Raw genomic sequence first — 19,633 nt, 5'->3', positions numbered from 1 at the left:
ATATAGCTGTACTTCTAGATTCTAGCCTGAGTTGGGAATACTGAAAATTATGTAAATACTTATGCAAATATTTTAATGGAAATTGATCCCTGTGGATACAAAATATTGTTAAATAGAGAAAAAGCACGTAGACAAAGATGTTGCTCAGCTTGAAAAATAATTTCATTGTCAAAATAGTGTAAATTAAGATAAAACTGATGATCATTATAAAAGTATGAAAAATATAATAAAAATGAGAAATATTAATAGAAATGATTTTGTGGTGGTGATTTAGTCTCTAAGTTGTGTCAGATTATTTGCAACCCCATAGACTGTAGCCCCCCAGGCTCCTCTGTCCATGGGATTACCCAGGCAAGAACACTGGGAAGTCTCCTCTGTCTCCTGCATTGCAAGTAGATTATTTACCCACTGAGCCATTGGGGAAGGCAATAAGAGTACTGGAATGGGTTTCCATTTCCTTCTCCAGAGCATGTTCCCAACCCAGGGGAGGAGTAAAGGATATAAGAAAATAAATAACTAATTTTTCCTACTAGAAATCCAACAGCCTAAACTGAAAATGTTATTAAGAGATAGTAATATATATCAAAGGGGGCAAAAACTAACACTGGAAGTCTCCAGAGAACAAGAGTTAACAATAGGTGAGGGCTGAAGCAGGAGGCTTAGTTCCAGAATTTTTCACTTTTTGAACTTTGCTTATGTATATCTTTAATTTTTTTTAAAAAACCTATTTCATTAAAGTAGTACTTCAGGTTGAAAAAATAACACAATGATTAAACCACTTTTAAAATATCTTTAAAATTTTATTTATTTATAAACTACCAAGTCTTAGTTATGGCACGTGGGATCTTTTATTTTTGTTGCAGCATGTGAACTTTTTTTTTTTTTTTGGAAGCATGGGTCATTACAGAGTATTGAGTAGAATTCCCTGTGCCATCTCCTCTAAATTCCCCCCATTCTTACTGCCTAGATTTCCTGTTGCTATGCTTGGTCATATTATTTCTTGTTCTGTTCTATCTTCGTCAAAATTTTAGAATAAACTTCATCAGCTCTCCTATCAAAATAATTCAATTTTTAACTCATCACATATATTTATTCAGTTACTACTTAGTACCAGGGTTATTCCAGATCCTAAAATTATATGGATGAAAAATATAATAGACAAGATTCTGCTATGATGCAACTGGAATTTTGTAGGAGAACCAGATTTTAAAAGTGAAGAAATGATATGCAGAAATAAATATTGACAGAATTATAAATAATAAAAGTCTTTACATAAAATCCATCAGAAGGGAAACGTCTCCTCACAAATGGTTACCTCGCAAATTGACTTTTTTATGGAGATATACTGGGTTGGCCAAAAAGTTCATTCAGATTTTTAAAGCCTGAATGAACTTTTTGGCCAACCCAAAATAATCTGAGGTCTGGAGTTTGGTGATGGAGTGAGAGCGGAGATAGGGAGAGAGGTGACAAAGAGTTCGAGAATGAAATATAATAAGAAAAGAGTGGAAAAGCATGAAGATAGGACAGGAAGTGAGGACAGGAAGTTATACCAAGGATTCTTTGCTGGCCCCTGGTACCTTGCCATTCAATTAGGTTTCAGGACATGATTTTAGCAAAGATATGGGATAATATGAATTAAATTTTAGAGAACATATTTTTATCTTTTCTGTAGAAAATGGATTGGATGAGGGAAGGAAGCAAAGATTATTTAGAAGTCTCCTACAGGTTATTATTAAGACTGGATGGAAGATAATTATTTATTGGATTAGAATAGTGGCAGTTGTAGCAGACACTGTCTTCTAAATACAGAATGTTTCCTGCTGGACTGAAAATAGATAGGTGCCTTTCACTTTTCTTTTTTTTTTAATGTATATTTGTCATGGACAGGTAGGGTAACTTAGTAATTTTTTTTTTTTAATTCCTGTGGCTTGCAGCTTATGAAAGTGAAAAGTGAAAGTGTAGTCTCTCAGTCATGTCCAACTGTTTGCAACCCCGTGGGCTGTAGCCCATCAGGCTCCTCTGTCCATGGGATTCTCCGGGCAAGAATACTGGAGTGGGTTGCCATTCCCTTCTCCAGGAGATCTTCCCAACCCAGGGACTGAACCCTTGTCTTCCACATTGCAGGTAGATTCTTTACCATCTGAGCCACCAGGGAAGCCCTCTTACAGCTTAGAGCTGCCTCAAAAAAAAAAAAAAAGTTTTTATCATGTTCTATACGGAGCTTATGAATTATAATTTCTCCATTCAATCATTTTTCATATAGTCTTAACATCTTGTGCAGTATTCTCCAGGGAGAAATTTCCTTTAAAATTAAATCAGTTAATCCTCTTGAGACACATGACATACTGCTTAAAAAAGGATGACACCTATAATCTTAAAACTACAAAATAAGCAACTGGGCTTTCCATGTAAGACTGAACCATTTCAAAATAAAAAGGAGCCTGAAATCTCCTTTTATTCATTTTTTTCTAAACGACCTTAAAAAAAGAAAAAGAACTATTTGTTTTGTTCTAATCTTGAAAAATATGCTCCAAGTTACATAAATCATAAATTGGAGAATATTTCCTATCTTAAAAAAAATGAGAAGAAATGAAACTAATGAGTTTCTTAATGTGACAAAATCCTTGAATTTACACATTTGAGTGTGTATTACTGAAGCTAATGTTGTTTGCATAAAAATGCAGAATAAAAAGTATGGGTTAAAGCAAAATATAAAAACATGATGGATAGGTAACATTAGAAATTGCCTCTATCCTGAAACTCATGTCAAAAGAAGAAAGTCAAGAATGAAATTGCTACTAAAGATATTAAGGTTTGGGGGAAAAGTCTGTTTTTGTTTTAATTATAATAACTTTATTGCATGAAACTGGAAGAAATATTCGATCCCTGTTTATCAGTTGAAATACGATGGCATGCAGTTAGAAATATTTTTCTTTCACAAAGTAAACATTAAATTGACTGCTTTAAAACTTACACTGAAGGAATCAATTGTTCTATTGTAATAAGAAATCTTTGAACCTTTCATTTCCTAGAATCTGGCTTTCAATAGACATCCTTCTCAGCATCAAACAATCTCAGAAATGCTCTTTATTAAATGAATGTTTTGTTTACCTCAGATAATCATGAATGCATATTCCTCTAGTACATACAGTCAGTGTGAATAACGTGGAATATGACACTGGACTGAACATGGGAAATTGTTTTTTTATTTATCAAGCAGTAATATTGAATTTAATAGAATTTGAGCCTTTCAAGAACTGTCTAATTTTAATATTACAAAAGAATCTCTTATTTTGTACCTGTAAATTGTCAAAGCAGCTACAGAAGCCCTTGGGACTATGTGCTTAGTAGTCAGTTGTGACCGACTCTTTGCAACCCCATGGTCTATAGCCCACCAGGCTCCTCTGTCCATGGGGATTCTCCAGGCAAGAATACTGGAGTGAGTGGGTTGCCATGCCCTCCTCCAGGGGATCTTCCCAAACCAGAGATTGAACCCAGGTCTCCTGCATTGCAGGCAGATTCTTTTACCAGATGAGCTACCAGGGAAGTCTCCCTATCACTGTAATAGTGCTTAAAAACGACGACTATTTTACTTTTATCCAGCAAGAATTTATTTGAGGAATTAGGAAGAAAATAATGTTGCCAAGTAGTTCAGAATACTTGTTTAGAATGTTGTAATTTAAGGTTAGGGTAATGTGTGTGCCTAGTTGCTTAGCTGTGTCAGTTCTTTGTGACTCCATGGACTGTAGCCTGCCAGGCTCCTCTGTAATGGGATTCTCCAGGAAGGATATTGGAGTGGGTTGCCATTTCCTTCTCCAGAAGATCTTCCTGACCTAGACATAAAACCTTGAAGAAGATGAAAAAATAAGAAAACAAGATGGTTAACAGAGTTTCAAATTGTCATGTATTGAACCAGAGAGAAATGAGGTTAGAGGTGAATAAGTAAGAAGTGGCTGCCATGGTGACAGGGGGAGACACACGGAGCGGCGATGCACCAGGCGTGTGTAGATCACCTTTTACTGTTTTAATACCTTACTCTAGAACCCTGCTCATTCCTGCAGATATTTAGTAAAGTGTGCTATGTAACACTCCATGCAGGACGATATACTACTGAATATCGGAAAAAAGAGCACAACCAGAGTGAGTAAGATGAAAGTAAATTCAAATCTTCAGGAAAAGTGGGAAAAGCAGAACTAAAAGTGGTCATGAGGATTTAAATATTGAAGTTTATAGAAGTTTGCTAAAAGTAATTCCCACTCTATATAGGGTAGGGATATTTAGGTCAAGTTTTGTTCATTTTTAAAGGCAGCTACCTCAGGGGAAATCTGACTTCCAGAATTATGAAGTTTACTTAAACTGTAATAAACACAAAAAGAGATATTTGGCAGAGTAGAATTAATCATCATTCTGTAAAATGAAGATAATGACACTTAACCTTTCTTAAGAAAATAGCTTTCTGAAGATCTTTGGAGGCTCTGTGCAGCTTTAGAATCTGTGACCCAAGAAGATAGTTTCATTACTTTGTATTTTCATCAGTATAAACATAAATCATTCTTTTAATAAAGAAATAAGAAGAAAGTTATGTAAATAATTTAATGTATACTAAATAGATTGGAAACTTTGAAAATACAAACAATACAAGTTAAATACTATTTTTTCTCTTTGTTTCTATTTTTATATGACTATCATTGTACTGTGTTTTCATTTGGGAACACATGAATTTATGACACTTGAGGAAACAAAAAAAAAAAACCTCATGGATTGCACTCAGTGAAATTTTGAATAAAAATTATATGAGCAAATTTTTATAGGCTATTATTCCTTTTTGATTCTTCTTTCCTTCTTTTTTTTTAAATAGAAGTCAGCAATGAGAAACCACACAACAGTAACAACCTTTATTCTCTTTGGACTAAGCAATGATCCACAATTACATGTGTTTATTCTTTTCTCCTTTTTTTTCGCTTACTTGTTGAGCATCACTGGAAATGTAATCATCATCACCCTTACCCTGCTAGATTCACACCTCAAGACACCCATGTATTTCTTTCTTCGAAATTTCTCATTTTTAGAAATCTCATTCACAACCGTCTGCATCCCCAAATTTCTTGTCGGTATGGCAACAGGTGATAAGACCATTTCTTACAACAATTTTACAGCACAGCTGTTTTTACTATTCTCTTAGGTGCAACCAAATTTTTTCTTCTGGCTGCCATGTCCTATGACCACTACGTGGCCATCTGCAAACCCCTGCATTACATGACCATCATGAGTGGCAGAGTGTGAAATTTACTGGTCTTTGAATCATGGTTGGCTTGTTTCATAATAATTTTTCCACCACTCCTCGTGGGTCTCCAGCTTGATTTCTGTGCAGCCAACACTGTAGATCATTTCTTCTGTGATGTATCTCCTATATTACAACTCTCTTGCACAGACACAGATAAAGTAGAAATATGACGCTTCTCTCAGCCATTTTAACTCTCCTGGTTACTCTGGTGTTAGTGATTCTCTCCTACATAGACATCATTGGGACTATTCTGAAGATGCCTTCTCAAAAGAGGAGGAAAGCCTTTTCTACATGTTCTTCTCACATGGTGGTTGTGTCCATTTCTTATGGAAGCTGCATCTTCATGTATGTGAAACCCTCTGCCAAGCAAAGAGTGTCTTTAAATAAAGGGATACCTCGCTGAGTACTTCTGTTGCCCCCATGATGAATCCTTTTATTTATACACTGAGAAACAGACAAGTGAAATATGCTTTTAAGCTCATGATCAAAAAGATTGAGGTTTTCTCAATGAAGTGAACAACATTAGTGACATTCCTGAGTTTAAAATAAATCAAGAAATGTGGAGTGTGTTTACATCTCTTCTATGTTTGTATTCTACATTAAAATTATTATCTTACATGACTTACAATGTTCATTGTGACTTTCTTAAAAATCCTAGTCTAACAGCTATTTGTAAGGCCTCCTCAGACAGCCATTTTGCTTTTTTGCATTTCTTTTCCATGGGGATGGTCTTAATCCCTGTCTCCTGTACAATGTTATGAACCTCCGTCCATAGTCCATCAGGCACTCTGTCTATCAGATCTAGTCCCTTCAATCTATTTCTCACTTCCACTGTATAATCATAAGGAATTTGATTTAGGCCATACCTGAATGGTCTAGTGGTTTTCCCCACTTTCTTCAATTTAAGTCTGAATTGGGCAATAAGGAGTTCATGATCTGAGCCACAGTCAGCTGCTGGTCTTGTTTTTGCTGATTGTGTAGAGCTTCTCCATCTTTGACAGCAAAGAATATAATCAATCTGATTTCGGTGTTGACCATCTGGTGATGTCCATGTGTAGAGTCTTCTCTTGTGTTGTTGGAAGAGGTGTTTGCTATGACCAGTGCATTCTCTTGGCAAAACTCTATTAGCTTTTGCCCTGCTTCATTCTGTACTCTAAGGCCAAGTTTGCCTGTTACTCCAGGTGTCTCTTGACACTAGTCTCCTGTAATGCAAAGAACATCCTTTTTGGGTGTTAGTTCTAAAAGGTCTTGTAGGTCTTCATAGAACCGTTCAACTTCAGCTTCTTCACCATTACTGTTTGGGGCATAGGCTTGGATTACCATGGTATTGAATGGTTTGCCTTGGAAATGAACAGAAATCATTCTGTCATTTTTGAGATTGCATCCAAGTACTGCATTTCGGACTCTTGTTGACCATGATGGCTACTCCATTTCTTCTAGGGATTCCTGCACACAGTAGAATGGTCATCTGAGTTAAACTCACCCATTCCAGTCCATCTTAGTTCACTGATTCCTAGAATGTTGACATTCACTCTTGCCATCTCCTGTTTGACCACTTCCAATTTGCCTTGATTCATGGACCTAACATTCCAGGTTCCTATGCAATATTGCTCTTTACAGCATCGGACCTTGCTTCTATCACCAGACACATCCACACCTGGGTATTGTTTTTGCTTTGGCTCCAGCCCTTCATTCTTTCTGGAGTTATTTCTCCACTGATCTCCAGTACCATACTAGGCACCTACTGACCTGGCAAGTTCCTCTTTCAGTATCCTATCATTTTGCCTTTTCATACTGTTCATGGGTTTCTCAAGGCAGGAATGCTGAAGCAGTTTGCCATTCCCTTCTCCAGTGGACCACATTCTGTCAGACCTCTCCACCTCTTCTTTTAGCTGTGAAAAGAAGAAAAGCAAAAAACAATGGAGAAAAGGAAAGATATTCCCATCTGAATGCAGAGTTCCAAAGAATAGCAAGGACAGATAAGAAAGCCTTCCTCAGTGATCAATTCAAAGAAATAGAGGAAAACAACAGAATGGGAAAGACTAGAGATCTCTTCAAGAAAATTATAGATAGCAAGGGAACATTTCATGCAAAGATGGGTTTAATAAAGGATAGAAATGGTATGGACCTAACAGAAGCAGAAGATATTAAGAAGAGGTGGCAAGAATACACAGAAGAACTGTACAAAAAAGATCTTCACGACCCAGATAATCACGATGGTGTGATCACTCACCTAGAGCCAGACATCCTGAAATGTGAAGTCAAGTGGGCCTTAGAAAGCATCACTACGAACAAAGCTAGTGGATGTGATGGAATTCCAGTTGAGCTATTTCAAATCCTGAAAGATGGTGCTGTGAAAGTGCTGCACGCAATATGCCAGCAAATTTGGAAAACTCAGCAGTGGCCACAGGACTGGAAAAGGTCAGTTTTCATTCCAATCCCTAAGAAAGGCAATCCCAAAGAATGCTTGAACTACCGCACAATTGCACTCATCTCACACGCTAGTAAAGTAATGCTCAAAATTCTCCAAGCCAGGCTTCAACAGTGCGTGAACTGTGAACTTCCAGATGTTCAAGCCAGATTTAGAAAAGGCAGAGGACCCAGAGATCAAATTGCCAACATCCACTGGACCATTGAAAAATCAGGAGAGTTCCAGAAAAGCATCTACTTCTGCTTTATTGACTATGCCAAAGCCTTTGACTGTGTGGATCACAACAAACTCTGGAATATTCCTCAAGAGATGGGAATACCAGACCACCTGACCTGCCTCTTGAGAAATCTGTATGCAGGTCAGGAAGCAACAGTTAGAACTGGACATGGAACAACAGATTGTTTCCAAATAGGGAAAGGAGCACATCAAAGCTGTATTGTCACCCTGCTTATTTAACTTATATGCAGAGTACATCATGAGAAACACTGGGCTGGAAGAAGCACAAGCTGGAATCAAGACTGCTGGGAGAAATATCAATAACCTCAGGTGTGCAGTTGACACCGCCCTTATGGCAGAAAATGAAGAGGAACTAAAAAGCCTCTTGATGAAACTGAAAGAGGAGAGTGAAAAAGTTGGTTTAAACCTCAACATTCAGAAAACTAAGATCATGGCATCTGGTCCCATCACTTCATGGCCAATAGATGGGAAAACAGTGGAAACAGTGTCAGACTTTATTTTTGGGGGCTCCAAAATCACTGCAGATGGTGACTGCAGCCATGAAATTAAAAGACACTTACTCCTTGGAAGGAAAGTTATAACCAACCTGGATAGCATATTAAAAAGCAGAGACATTACTTTGCCAACAAAGGTCTGTCTAGTCAAGGCTATGGTTTTTCCAGGGGTCATGTATGGATGTGAGAGTTGGACTGTGAAGAAAGCTGAGTGTCAAAGAATTGATGCTTTTGAACTGTGGTGTTGGAGAAGACTCTTGAGAGTCCCTTGGACTGCAAGGAGATCCAACCAGTCCATCCTAAAGGGGATCAGTCCTGGGTGTTCACTGGAAGGACTGATGCTGAAGCTGAAAGTCCAATACTTTGGCCACCTCATGCGATGAGTTGACTCATTGGAAAAGACCCTGATGCTGGGAGGGATTGGGGTAGGAGGAGAAGGGGACGACAGAGGATGAGATGGCTGGATGGCATCACCGACCTGATGGACATGATTTTGAGTAAACTCCGGCAGTTGGTGATGGACAGGGAGGTGTTCTGCGATTCATGAGGTTACAAGGAGTCAGACACGACTGAGCGACTGAACTGGACTGAATTGTTAATAATTATGCATTTAGCCTAAGATACAATGTTTTCTATAACAAGCCATGTTCTCCATCTAATATTCTTACTCTTTATTACTAATTGAAATAAAATAGTATTTTCTCTTTCTCCTTCCAAATATTTATCTATATATCTGGGATTTCTAATCATGAATGTGTGGAAGGGCAATCATATATTAGGGAAATTATACTTAATTCTTTGGAAATACTTTAAAAGTAGTTATATCTATACATATATTAAATTATTTAGTGCCTAGAGAGAACACTTTATAATATACAATTTTGCTGTCCTTTGGGAAATGGTGTTCATGAATCTCATCCTCCTGAGAATTCTCCATCATCTTTAGATATTTTCATTCAGGGCACAGAAGCATAAACTCTACATGTGGTCAAGAGTTTATTAATTTGTATGGCACTCTGGGTAGTACATAGAAAAGTATTCAGTATATAATGGGGACTTTAAAGTAGTAACCTAAAAACTGTGTTAAGAGTTCTATCAAACTTTACAGTATATGTAACAAACTATAATCATAGATTATGAAGTAGAGTGAAATCCATTTGGAGAGGAATGAAATATCAGTACACTATTCAGCATGATGACAAAAACTAAATATTGAGGTAAAGATATTTCACATGAATGAATATGGACATATGTCTTCTGTAAAGAAAATGTTGGATTTTTAAATGTTTTTAGCAGAATGATTTAGGACTCAACATATGAAAAGAATCGGTATGTCTTAAAATGTAAAGATAATATTTTCTTTTATACACATATGTGTGTGTATATATATATACACATTAGTTCTCTTTTACCTTATTTTTGTTAACCTTTTAAATTTTGATTTAGGGGAAAACAGTGAAAGAAGTGTAATGCAACATAACAAAAATTTAGTCTTGAAATTCTTTTCTTTTTTTTGTAATTTAGCTGGTATTCACAATATCTAACACAGCTAACCCTAACTGTGTTCATAGGCCTTCTTTCTAATGGTTGGTAATGTAAATTTTTTATAGTCTCTGTTGGGGAATCGTTGGTGTGATATGATTGGTGAAGCTGGACAAAGGAATGATGTAACATGATAAAATTCTTATAAGATTATTTAGATATATGCATTCTACAATTATTGCCATTATGGTAAATTGTGTAAATGAGAAAAAAAATTATAACAGATTGCTGCACAATTTTCTGAATGTTCAAAGAAAGTCCAAGAAAAATGTCATCTCTTTTCAGTCATAAATTTCTATATATTAATATGTATGGTTTTGATATATGAATTTGAGCAAACATACTATATTCTGCTTGTTTTACTACTAATGTTTTACTACCAAGAGGACAACTTTAGAGAGAACACATTTTCTATTAATCTTCATGTCCACTTATACTGGCTGTGCAAGCCTGAATAATCTGTCTCATTCAATATATGCCAGTGAGGGGAATAGTTGTAAATAGACAATATTTCTTTAATTGCACATTACCCAGACACATAATATCCTTACAATAGGGACATATGTGTCTCTTAATATTTGTGTCACCCTATTATGTGATTCATTATGTATTGAAATTTACCACATAATCATCTTTTTTTAGACTACACTTCTCTCAAAATTGTTCATGTTTTCAGTCTGTATTTTAGATAGAGAACAAAAAGGTAAGTATAAGGAATACTTATAGCAGATGGAGAATAGCAGATGGAGAGAAATTTCATTCATAAAATTTTCCTCCTTTAATATATACATATTTTAACCTTACTTTAATTTTTCCTTCAAACTCACTAACTGATCCCTGAAAAATCTTTCTTACCTCTCTTGATTTACATAGAGCTTTACCATTATGTTTATATTTCTCTTCTTTTAACTTCCTCCACTTCATACAATCTCATGATGTCATATTTATATTTCTCTCTTTGCTTCTATATCCCTTATCCTTATTTTTCACTTTATTCTACCATTTCCATTCTCAGAATCTTAACTGGCAGAGGGAAGCCGCAGTTTCTCAATACACATATTGACTTTACGGACTGTACTTGCAGATTTTGTTTTAGCATACAAAATGGGAAGGATAGGTTACGTAAGAGACTAAGGAGATGGAAATATTATAAAGAACAAAAAATAAGACTTTTTAAAAATTCTATTTATTTAGCTAGTTATTTTTGGCTGAGCTTCCCGGGTGACTTAGAGAGTAATGCGGGAGACCTGGGTTGGATCGCTGGGTTGGGAAGACCCCTGGAGAAAGAAATGACAACCCACTCCAGTATTCTTGCCTGGAGAATTCCATGGTCAGAGGAACCTGGCAGCCAGTCCATGGGGTCGCAAAGAGTCGGACACAACTGAGCGACTGACACATACACATTTTTGGCCACTCTGGGTCTTCGTTGCTGTGCGGGCTTTCTCCAGTTCCTGGGAGTGTGGTCTACTCTGCACAGTTGTAGGGTTCGGGCTTTTCACTGGAGTGGCTTCTCTCTTTGCAGAGCACAGGCGCGAGAGTGCAGGGTCGGCAATTGTCATGCAGGGGCCTACTTGCTGTGCAGCATACGAGATTCTCTTGAACCAGGAGTCGAGCTGGTGTCCGCTTCATTGCAAGGCGAACTCTCAACCACTGGACCACCAGGGAAACCTAAGAACAGAAGTAAGACTATTTCCAATGCCCCATATTAATTTGTATGAAATCGGATAAGGTTAGCTACATAAATGAGTCTAAAATCAGGCATTTGAGTTTGGTTAATTGAGTAAAATGGAAAAGATGTACTAGCTCTGTTTATTGAGGATGAATTGTGTGTGTGTGTGTGTGTGTGTGTGTGTGTGTGTGTGTGTGTGTGAAACACAGGCTTCAATGACAGATATAATTTTGGTTCTCCTCTGAGAATTTAACTGAACAGGAAATGGCATATATCCAAACTCTTGCATGATGTAAAGAGAGAAAAAGCATTCCTTAAAGTTCTCTATATCCCTGATTGACTTACATAAAAACTATCAACAATTAGTGCTGTTATATAGATTATTCTCTAAAAGAACTGCAAGCTGAACTTTCAATTAATCTATCCAGATATTTTGCACATGTATCTATTACTATCTCTGAAAAAAACACTTTTTAAAACATGAATGAGCATTGCTTTGCTGTACATAAAAATTGCTTTGCCAACTTTACCTTAAATAATGATTATCCCTGTTATGTCTCCATTTTGTACATTTTTTTTTTCTTTTTCTTCTATTCAGACAGAGCAATTGTCAGAAAACTGGAATGGGAAATCATACAAGGGTGGTAGTGTTTATTCTAGCAGGTTTAACAAGTGACCCACAAATGAAAATTGTTTTATTTATCTTCGTACTACTCACCTACTTGCTAAGCATCACTGGCAATCTGATTATCATCACACTCACCCTGGTAGATACTCACCTGAAGACCCCCATGTACTTTTTCCTTCGAAATTTTTCCTTTTTAGAAATTTCATATACTACTACATGCATCCCTAAATTTCTAGTTATGATGGCAACAGGAGACAAAACCATTTCCTATAACAGTTGTGTGACTCAAGTATTTTTTGCCTTTCTTCTTGGAGCGTCTGAATTTTACTTACTGGCAGCAATGTCCTACGACCGCTATGTTGCCATCTGTAAGCCCCTGCATTACACAACCATCATGAACGGTAAAATCTGCATGCAGCTTTTCCTCAGTTGTTGGTTTGCTGGATTTTTTGTCATCTTTCCACCACTCCTCTATGGCCTAAACCTTGACTTCTGTGCCTCTAACTTTGTTGATCATTTCTATTGCGACACCACTCCCCTCCTACAAATCTCCTGCTCAGATACAAAGTTAATCGAGATGATGGGATTCATCTCAGCTGTGGTGACATTGGTGATCACATTGGTAATGGTGATCATATCATATACCTGTATTGCCTTGACCATTCTAAGAATTCCCTCAGCTAGTCACAGGAGAAAGGCTTTTTCAACGTGTTCTTCTCACATGATTGTGATATCCCTTTCTTATGGCAGCTGCATCTTTATGTATGTTAAACCTTCAGTCAAACAAAGAATATCTTTTTCCAAAGGAATTTCAGTGCTCAATACCTCTGTTGCACCCCTTTTGAATCCTTTCATTTATACCTTAAGGAACCAACAAGTGAAGAAAGCCTTCATGAATATGATACACAGAGTCATTTCTTTCTCAAAGAAATGAATATGATTTGCACTATACATAAAGAAGATAAGCAAAAGGGCATCAATCAACAACAGCATATCCAATGTAGTTCTAATACATATTTCCTCCACTTTTCCTCTCATTTCTACAATATTAATCTTTATTTAAAGCTATTTTTATACAAATTTTGTGCTAGAATTTTAATTTTATTTATATTCTTCTATAGAGATTTATTTTGAATCTCACCTTCTTTGTACATGTGAAAGAAATTGAGACACATTTTTAATTTGTTTCTTTATCTCTCAGTTCTAGTTAGTCAAGCCTAAAAGTATCCTTACATTTGAACTATATTTAAAGCAGCTTGTGATGCCATGTTATTACTATCTTTTAGTTGTTATCACTTAATACCTACTTAAATCTAATATTCATTTATATTTTTATACTACTAATTTATTAATGCACATTCTATTTAAAATAATAGAAAATTATAACATAAATTAATATAATGTTAATATTCATATATATTTAATGTTTATTAAAATATAATTATTGTTTTAATACATTCTTTAGAAATTAGTTCTTTATAAGAACATATATTTGAATACTATCTTACGAGCAAAATAAATGATAGGCAGGAAGAAAACTACATACAATATGTAATTTACCAGACAATTTTATATGCTTATTTAAAAATCATAAAATGAACTATATTTTAAAGGCTATTTGGGTCTTAAACATAATTTTAGGGAAAATGTATATTCAAACAAATTATTACATTTTTGGTAATAATTTAAGTATCATTTTTATCCATTTTGTGAAAGTAGAGCTAATGACCCTGAACCATTATTAAACTTTTAGAAATCTTAAGAACACAAAAGTTGAAAAACATGTATATATACATTTTGAGGCAATCTAATTAAAATAAGGGGACTTCCCTGGTATAAGACTTAAGGCTCTCTAAATTCCCAACTAATTTTGATTCTGTTATGTGCTAGTTGGGAGGAATGTCCTTTAAAAACATATTCTTCAAGTTAAACCACTACTTTATCATTGAGCTATTCTGAAATATTATATATATTTTAAAGATCTATCATCTACTCTGTATTTAACATAGAGCATGTACTGAAACTCTTGATAAGCATCCAGCAATTTTAAATTAAAATGTTCCAATTCCTATTTCTTTAGGTACCAAGGTAGATTGGAGTTACATCATCTGTCATCTTCATTATTTCAGTTTGTCCATGAAATGTCCGTTTGATTATTTCTATTCATGCCAGCACCATCACCTCTGAATCATGAATCCTCAGAGAATTTTCTACCACTATTTTGTTTGTTTTTTATTAAATTGGATCTCTAACACAACTTTTAAATAGAAGTACAACTTACTTCTTAAGAAGGCTTCCATGTGAAATGCTAAAATACTTTATCCTTAAATGCTTTCACCTTTTCAGCTCTACTGAAGTAGGCTGAACAATAAATATGGTATTAGAGATAAGAACTCAGTTTATTGACTACTCAGTAAATGACAGAAACTGGTAGGTGTTTTATGTAAATCATATAATTCTGGAAATAATAGTGTGATATAAAAATTATTATCATTATGCATAAGAGCAAAGGATAGCTCAGTGAAGCTACTAGAAAGAAAAATCAAGAAAACAATCCTATTAATAATTGCATCAAAAAGAATAAATTGCTCAAGAAGAAATTTAACCAGGGAATATTTCTATTCTGAAAGTATAAAACATTGATGAAAGGCATTGAGTATGATGCAAATATATGGAAAGATATCCTGTGTTTATGGATTAAAAGAATTAATTATGTTGTTAATATATCCACACTATCCAAAGTTATCTATAGATTTAATGATATCCCTCTTAAGATCCCTATGACATTTTTCACAAAACTAGAACAAATAATCCTAAAATTTTATGGAATCACAATAGATCCCAAATAGTCAATGAACTTTTCAGAAAAAAGAACAGTGCTGGAGATATCACACTCCATTACTTCAGACCATACTATAAAGTTACAGTCATCAAATCAGTATGGTCTTGCAAAGAAAAAAATAAAAAGACACAGAGATCAATGGAACAGAATAGAAAGCCCAGAAATAGTGCATGATGGCTAAGTCACTTCAGTCATGTCCAGCTCTTTGTGACACCATGGACTGTAGCCCCCCAGCCTCCTCTGTCTATGAGATTCTCCAGGTAAGAATACTGGACTGGGTTGCCATTCCCTAGCAAACAACTCATTTAAAATTGGGCAGAGGACCTGAATAGACATTTTTTTTCCCCAAAGAAGACATACAGATGGCCAACAGGCCCATGAAAAGGTGCTCAACATCCCTGATAATAAGGAAAAAGCCAATCAAAACCACAATGAGATACCATGTCAAACCTATCAGCATGGTTATCATCCAAAAGACAGTAAATAATAAGTGTTGGTGAGAATGTGGGGAAAATGCAGCCCTTGTGCACAGTTGATGTGAATTTAAATTGACACAGCCATTGTGGAGAACATCATGGAGATTACTCAAAAATTAAAAATAGAACTACCATACAATCCAGCCATTCCACTCCTGGATATTTATCTAAAAAAAGAAAAAACACTAATTTAAAAAAAAATGCACCCCAATGTTCATAGTAGCATTATTTGTAGTAGCCAAGATATGGAAATAACCTAAACTCTATCAAGAGATGAATGGATAAGGAAGAAGGGGTGCCTGTATATAGGCAAACTCAACCATGAAAATAAATGAAATTTTGTCATTTGTGGAAACATGATGAAGCTGAAGGGTATTATACTTAAGGAAGTAAGTCAGACAGAGAAAGACAAATACCAAATGTTTCACTTATATGTGGAATCAAAAATAAAACAAACAAATTTAACAGAGCAGAAAGAGACTGACAGATACAGAGAAGGAACTAGGGGTTACCAAAGGGAAGAGGAGTTGGTGGAGGGTTAAAATAGGTGAAGGGGATTAAAAGATATGAACTCTATTTTTAAAACAAATTACTTAGGGAGATGAAAATGTCAGAGCAGGAAGATGCTGAGCTCACCTCCACCAATGAATACATTGAAAACACATCTACCTATGGAACAATTCTCACTGAAAACAAATTGGAGACTGCCAGAAAGATTGCTATAGAACCAAAGCTGTAAAGAAAGATTCCCTCAGAGTCAGGTAGGAAGGAGAAAGAAGCAATCAGGTAGGGAGCTGCACCCCTAGGAGGGGACACTGAAGAGGGGAGAGGTTACATGGACTCAGAAATCCTCTCTGGGGAGTGAGCAGTTTGAACCACATATCCACCACAGTCCTAGAGTCTAACACTGGGAAAACAAGTTTCCTTGGCTGACTTGAAAACTCATGGAGCTGGCAGCAGGGCTTTGGGAAACTTAGACTCTGTGAAGAGCACATATGCTTGCTTGCTCCTGAAACAAGGTGGAAGAAGCAGATGGAGCCTGCCTGGGACTCTGGTCATTTTCCCATGCTGGCCACAGGTGTGCCCTGGCCGATGTCAAGTGTTCACTTCAGCCCCTCTTGCTCCATGGTGCAGCTCCCAACTAGGGCAAGGGCTGTCATTGCTGAGGACAGGCAACACTAAGGGATAAAGTCAATTAGATCTGGCACTACATCTGAACAAGGTAGGGGTGGCCTTTGCTGGTGGTACTCATAGAGGTAGCATATCAAGTCCAGTCTTGAATACTGGTGTGCCAGAGCCACCCCAGAACACACCCTAGCCTGCAACAGGGCCCCTCTGGCCCCTCTTACTCCAGCTCTAGCCCCTTCTGGACAAAGGCGTTGATGATGAGAGGCAGGGAGAGCACACACTTAAAGGGAACAGGAAATCAGATATAACCTGACCCTCAGTGGTGCTCCTTCAGCACCAAGAGACAGTCCATATCCCTGGTGGGGCTGTGTTGGCCTCTGACCATAGAAAAACCCCAGCTTACATCTGGCTCTGACTCTAGCCCCTTCATCTCCAACTGCCATCCCACGAAGTTGATAGCCGCCAGCACACTCCAGGGGAAGATAAGATTTGTGCTCATTTCTGATCCAGATCTCTGACCAAAGTCATACACAGACTGTATAGTGATGCACCCACATATGACAGCCTTCAAGACAGGGATAGATGTGACTGTCTCACCGAATTTCATAAAGACAGAAATTTAAGCAACAAGAAGATGGAGTAATTTGTTTCAAATCAAACAAAAGAAATTTAAACAAACATCTAGTGAAATGAAAATAAATAATTTAACAGATAAACAGTTCAAAATATTAGTAATAAAAATGTTAACTAGGGAAAATAATAGATGAACAGAATGATAATTTTGACAAGGAACTAGAAAATATGAAAAAAGAAAACTGTCAGAGCTGGCTATTGTTCAGTTGCTCAGTCGTGCCCGACTCTTTGGACTGCAGCATGCCAAGCTTCCCTGTTCTTCATTATCTCCTGGAGTTTGCTGAAACTCGTGCCCATTGAGTTGGTGATAACATCTAATCATCTCATCCTCTGTCATCCCCTTCTCCTCCTGCCTTCAATCTTTCCCAGCATCAGGCTTTTTGCTAGTCAGTCAGCTCTTCACATCAGGTGCCCAAAGTATTGGAGCTTCAACTTCAGCATCAGTCCTTCCAATGAATATTCAGGGTTGATTTCCTTTAGGGTTGACAGGTTTGATCTCCTTGCTGACCAAGGGACTCTCAAGAATCTTCTCCAGCAACATAGTTTGAAAGCATCAGTTCTTTGGCATTCTGCCTTCTTTATGATTCAGCACTTACATCCATACATGACTACTGGAAAAATTATAGCTTTGACTATATGGATTTTTGTTAGCAAAGTGATGTCTCTGTCTAGGTTTATCATAGCTTTTCTTCCAAGGAGCAAGTGTCTTTTAATTTAATGGCTGCACTCACCTTCTGCAGTGATTTTGGAGCCCAAGAAATTAAAGTCTGTCACTGCTTCCACTTTTTCCCTATCTATTTGCCATGAAGTGATGGGACCCAATGCCATAATTTTAGTTTTTTGAATGTTGAGTTTTAAGCCAGCTTTTTCACTCACTTCTTTCACTTTCATCAAGAGGCTCTTTAGTTCCTCTTTGCTTTCTGCCATTAAAGTGGTATAATCTGCATATCTGAGGTTGCTGATATTTCTCCTGGAAATCTTGATTCCAGCTTGTGAGTCATCCAGTGCAGCATTTCATATGATGTACTCTGCATATAAGTTAAAAAAGCAGAGTGACAATATACAGCCTTGGCATACTCCTTTTTGAATTTTGAGCCAGTCCATTGTTCCATGTCCAGTTCTAAATGTTTCCTCTTGAACTGCATACAGGTTTCTCAGGAGGCAGGTATTCCATTCCAGGGGGTCTGGTATTCCATCTCTCAGAATTTTCCACAGTTTGTTGTGATCCACATAGTCAAAGGCTTTAGCATGGTCAATGAAGCAAAAATTGATGTTTTTCTGGAATTGTCTTGTGTTTTCTATGATCCAGTGTATGTTGGCAATTTAATCCCTGGTTCCTCTGCCTTTTCTAAATCCAGCTTGCACATCTGGAATTCTCAGTTCAGGTACTGTTGAAGCCTTTTTTGAAGGATTTTGAGCATAATCTTGCTAGCATGTAAATGAATGCAATTTTAAGGTAGTTTGAACATTGGCATTGCTTTTCTTTGGGATTGGAGTGAAAAATGACCTTTTCCAGTCCTGTGACCACTGCTGAATTTTCCAAATTTGCTGGTATAATGAGTGCAGCACTTTAACAACATCATCTTTTAGGACTTGAAATAACTCAGCTGGAATTCCATCACCTCCACTAGTTTTGTTTGTAGTAATGCTTCCTAAGGCCCACTTGAGCCACACACAGGATGTCTGGCTCTAGGTGAGTGACCACACGATCATGGTTATCTGAGTCATTAAGAGCTTTTTTGTACAGTTCTTCTGTATATTCTTGCTTTTTTGTTAGTATCTTCTGCTTATGTTAGGATTTTGCAATTTTTTGTCCTTTATTGTGCCCATCTTTGCATGAAATGTTCCCTTGATATCTCTAATTTTCTTAAAGAGATCTCTAGTCTTTAACATTCTGTAGTTTTCCTCTATTTCTTTTCATTGTTCACTTAAGAAGGCTTTCTTATACCCCGTTGCTATTTTTGGAACTCTGCATTCAGTTGGGTATATCTTTCCCTTTGCCTTTCACTTCTCTTCTTTACTCAGCTATTTGTAAGGCCTCCTCAGACAACTATTTTGCCTTCTTCCATTTCTTTTTCTCAGGATGGTTTTGGTCACCGCCTCCTTTACAATATCATGAACCTGTGTCCATAGATCTTCAGGCACCCTAACAGGTGTAATCCCTTGAATCTACTCATCACTTCCATTGTGTAATCATAAGAGATTTGATTTAGGTCATACCTGAATGGCCTAGTGGTTTTCCCTACCATACTCAATTTAAATCTGAATA

At 36.6% G+C, this 19,633-nt stretch overlaps 1 protein-coding gene and 1 pseudogene across 1 annotated transcript; both read left to right on the top strand.

The window, feature by feature from the left end:
* Positions 1–4,867: 4,867 nt before the first annotated feature.
* Positions 4,868–5,800, top strand: LOC133042811 (olfactory receptor 6C74-like; annotated as a pseudogene).
* A 6,480-nt stretch (positions 5,801–12,280) lies between these two features.
* Positions 12,281–13,219, top strand: LOC133042807 (olfactory receptor 6C74-like). Its single transcript, XM_061123766.1, has one exon. The coding sequence runs from the start codon at positions 12,281–12,283 to the stop codon at positions 13,217–13,219; it is 939 nt and encodes a 312-aa protein (XP_060979749.1).
* The last annotated feature ends 6,414 nt before the right edge of the window (positions 13,220–19,633 follow it).

Source organism: Dama dama, chromosome 3 (genome assembly GCF_033118175.1).
Source record: "Dama dama isolate Ldn47 chromosome 3, ASM3311817v1, whole genome shotgun sequence".
NCBI lineage: Eukaryota > Metazoa > Chordata > Mammalia > Artiodactyla > Cervidae > Dama > Dama dama.
This window is presented reverse-complemented; position numbering and strand designations above follow the sequence as displayed.

What these genes read in the sequence shown, in the direction of transcription:
- LOC133042807 (XM_061123766.1), top strand. Translation starts at nt 12,281, where the DNA reads ATGGGAAATCATACAAGGGTGGTAGTGTTTATTCTAGCAGGTTTAACA.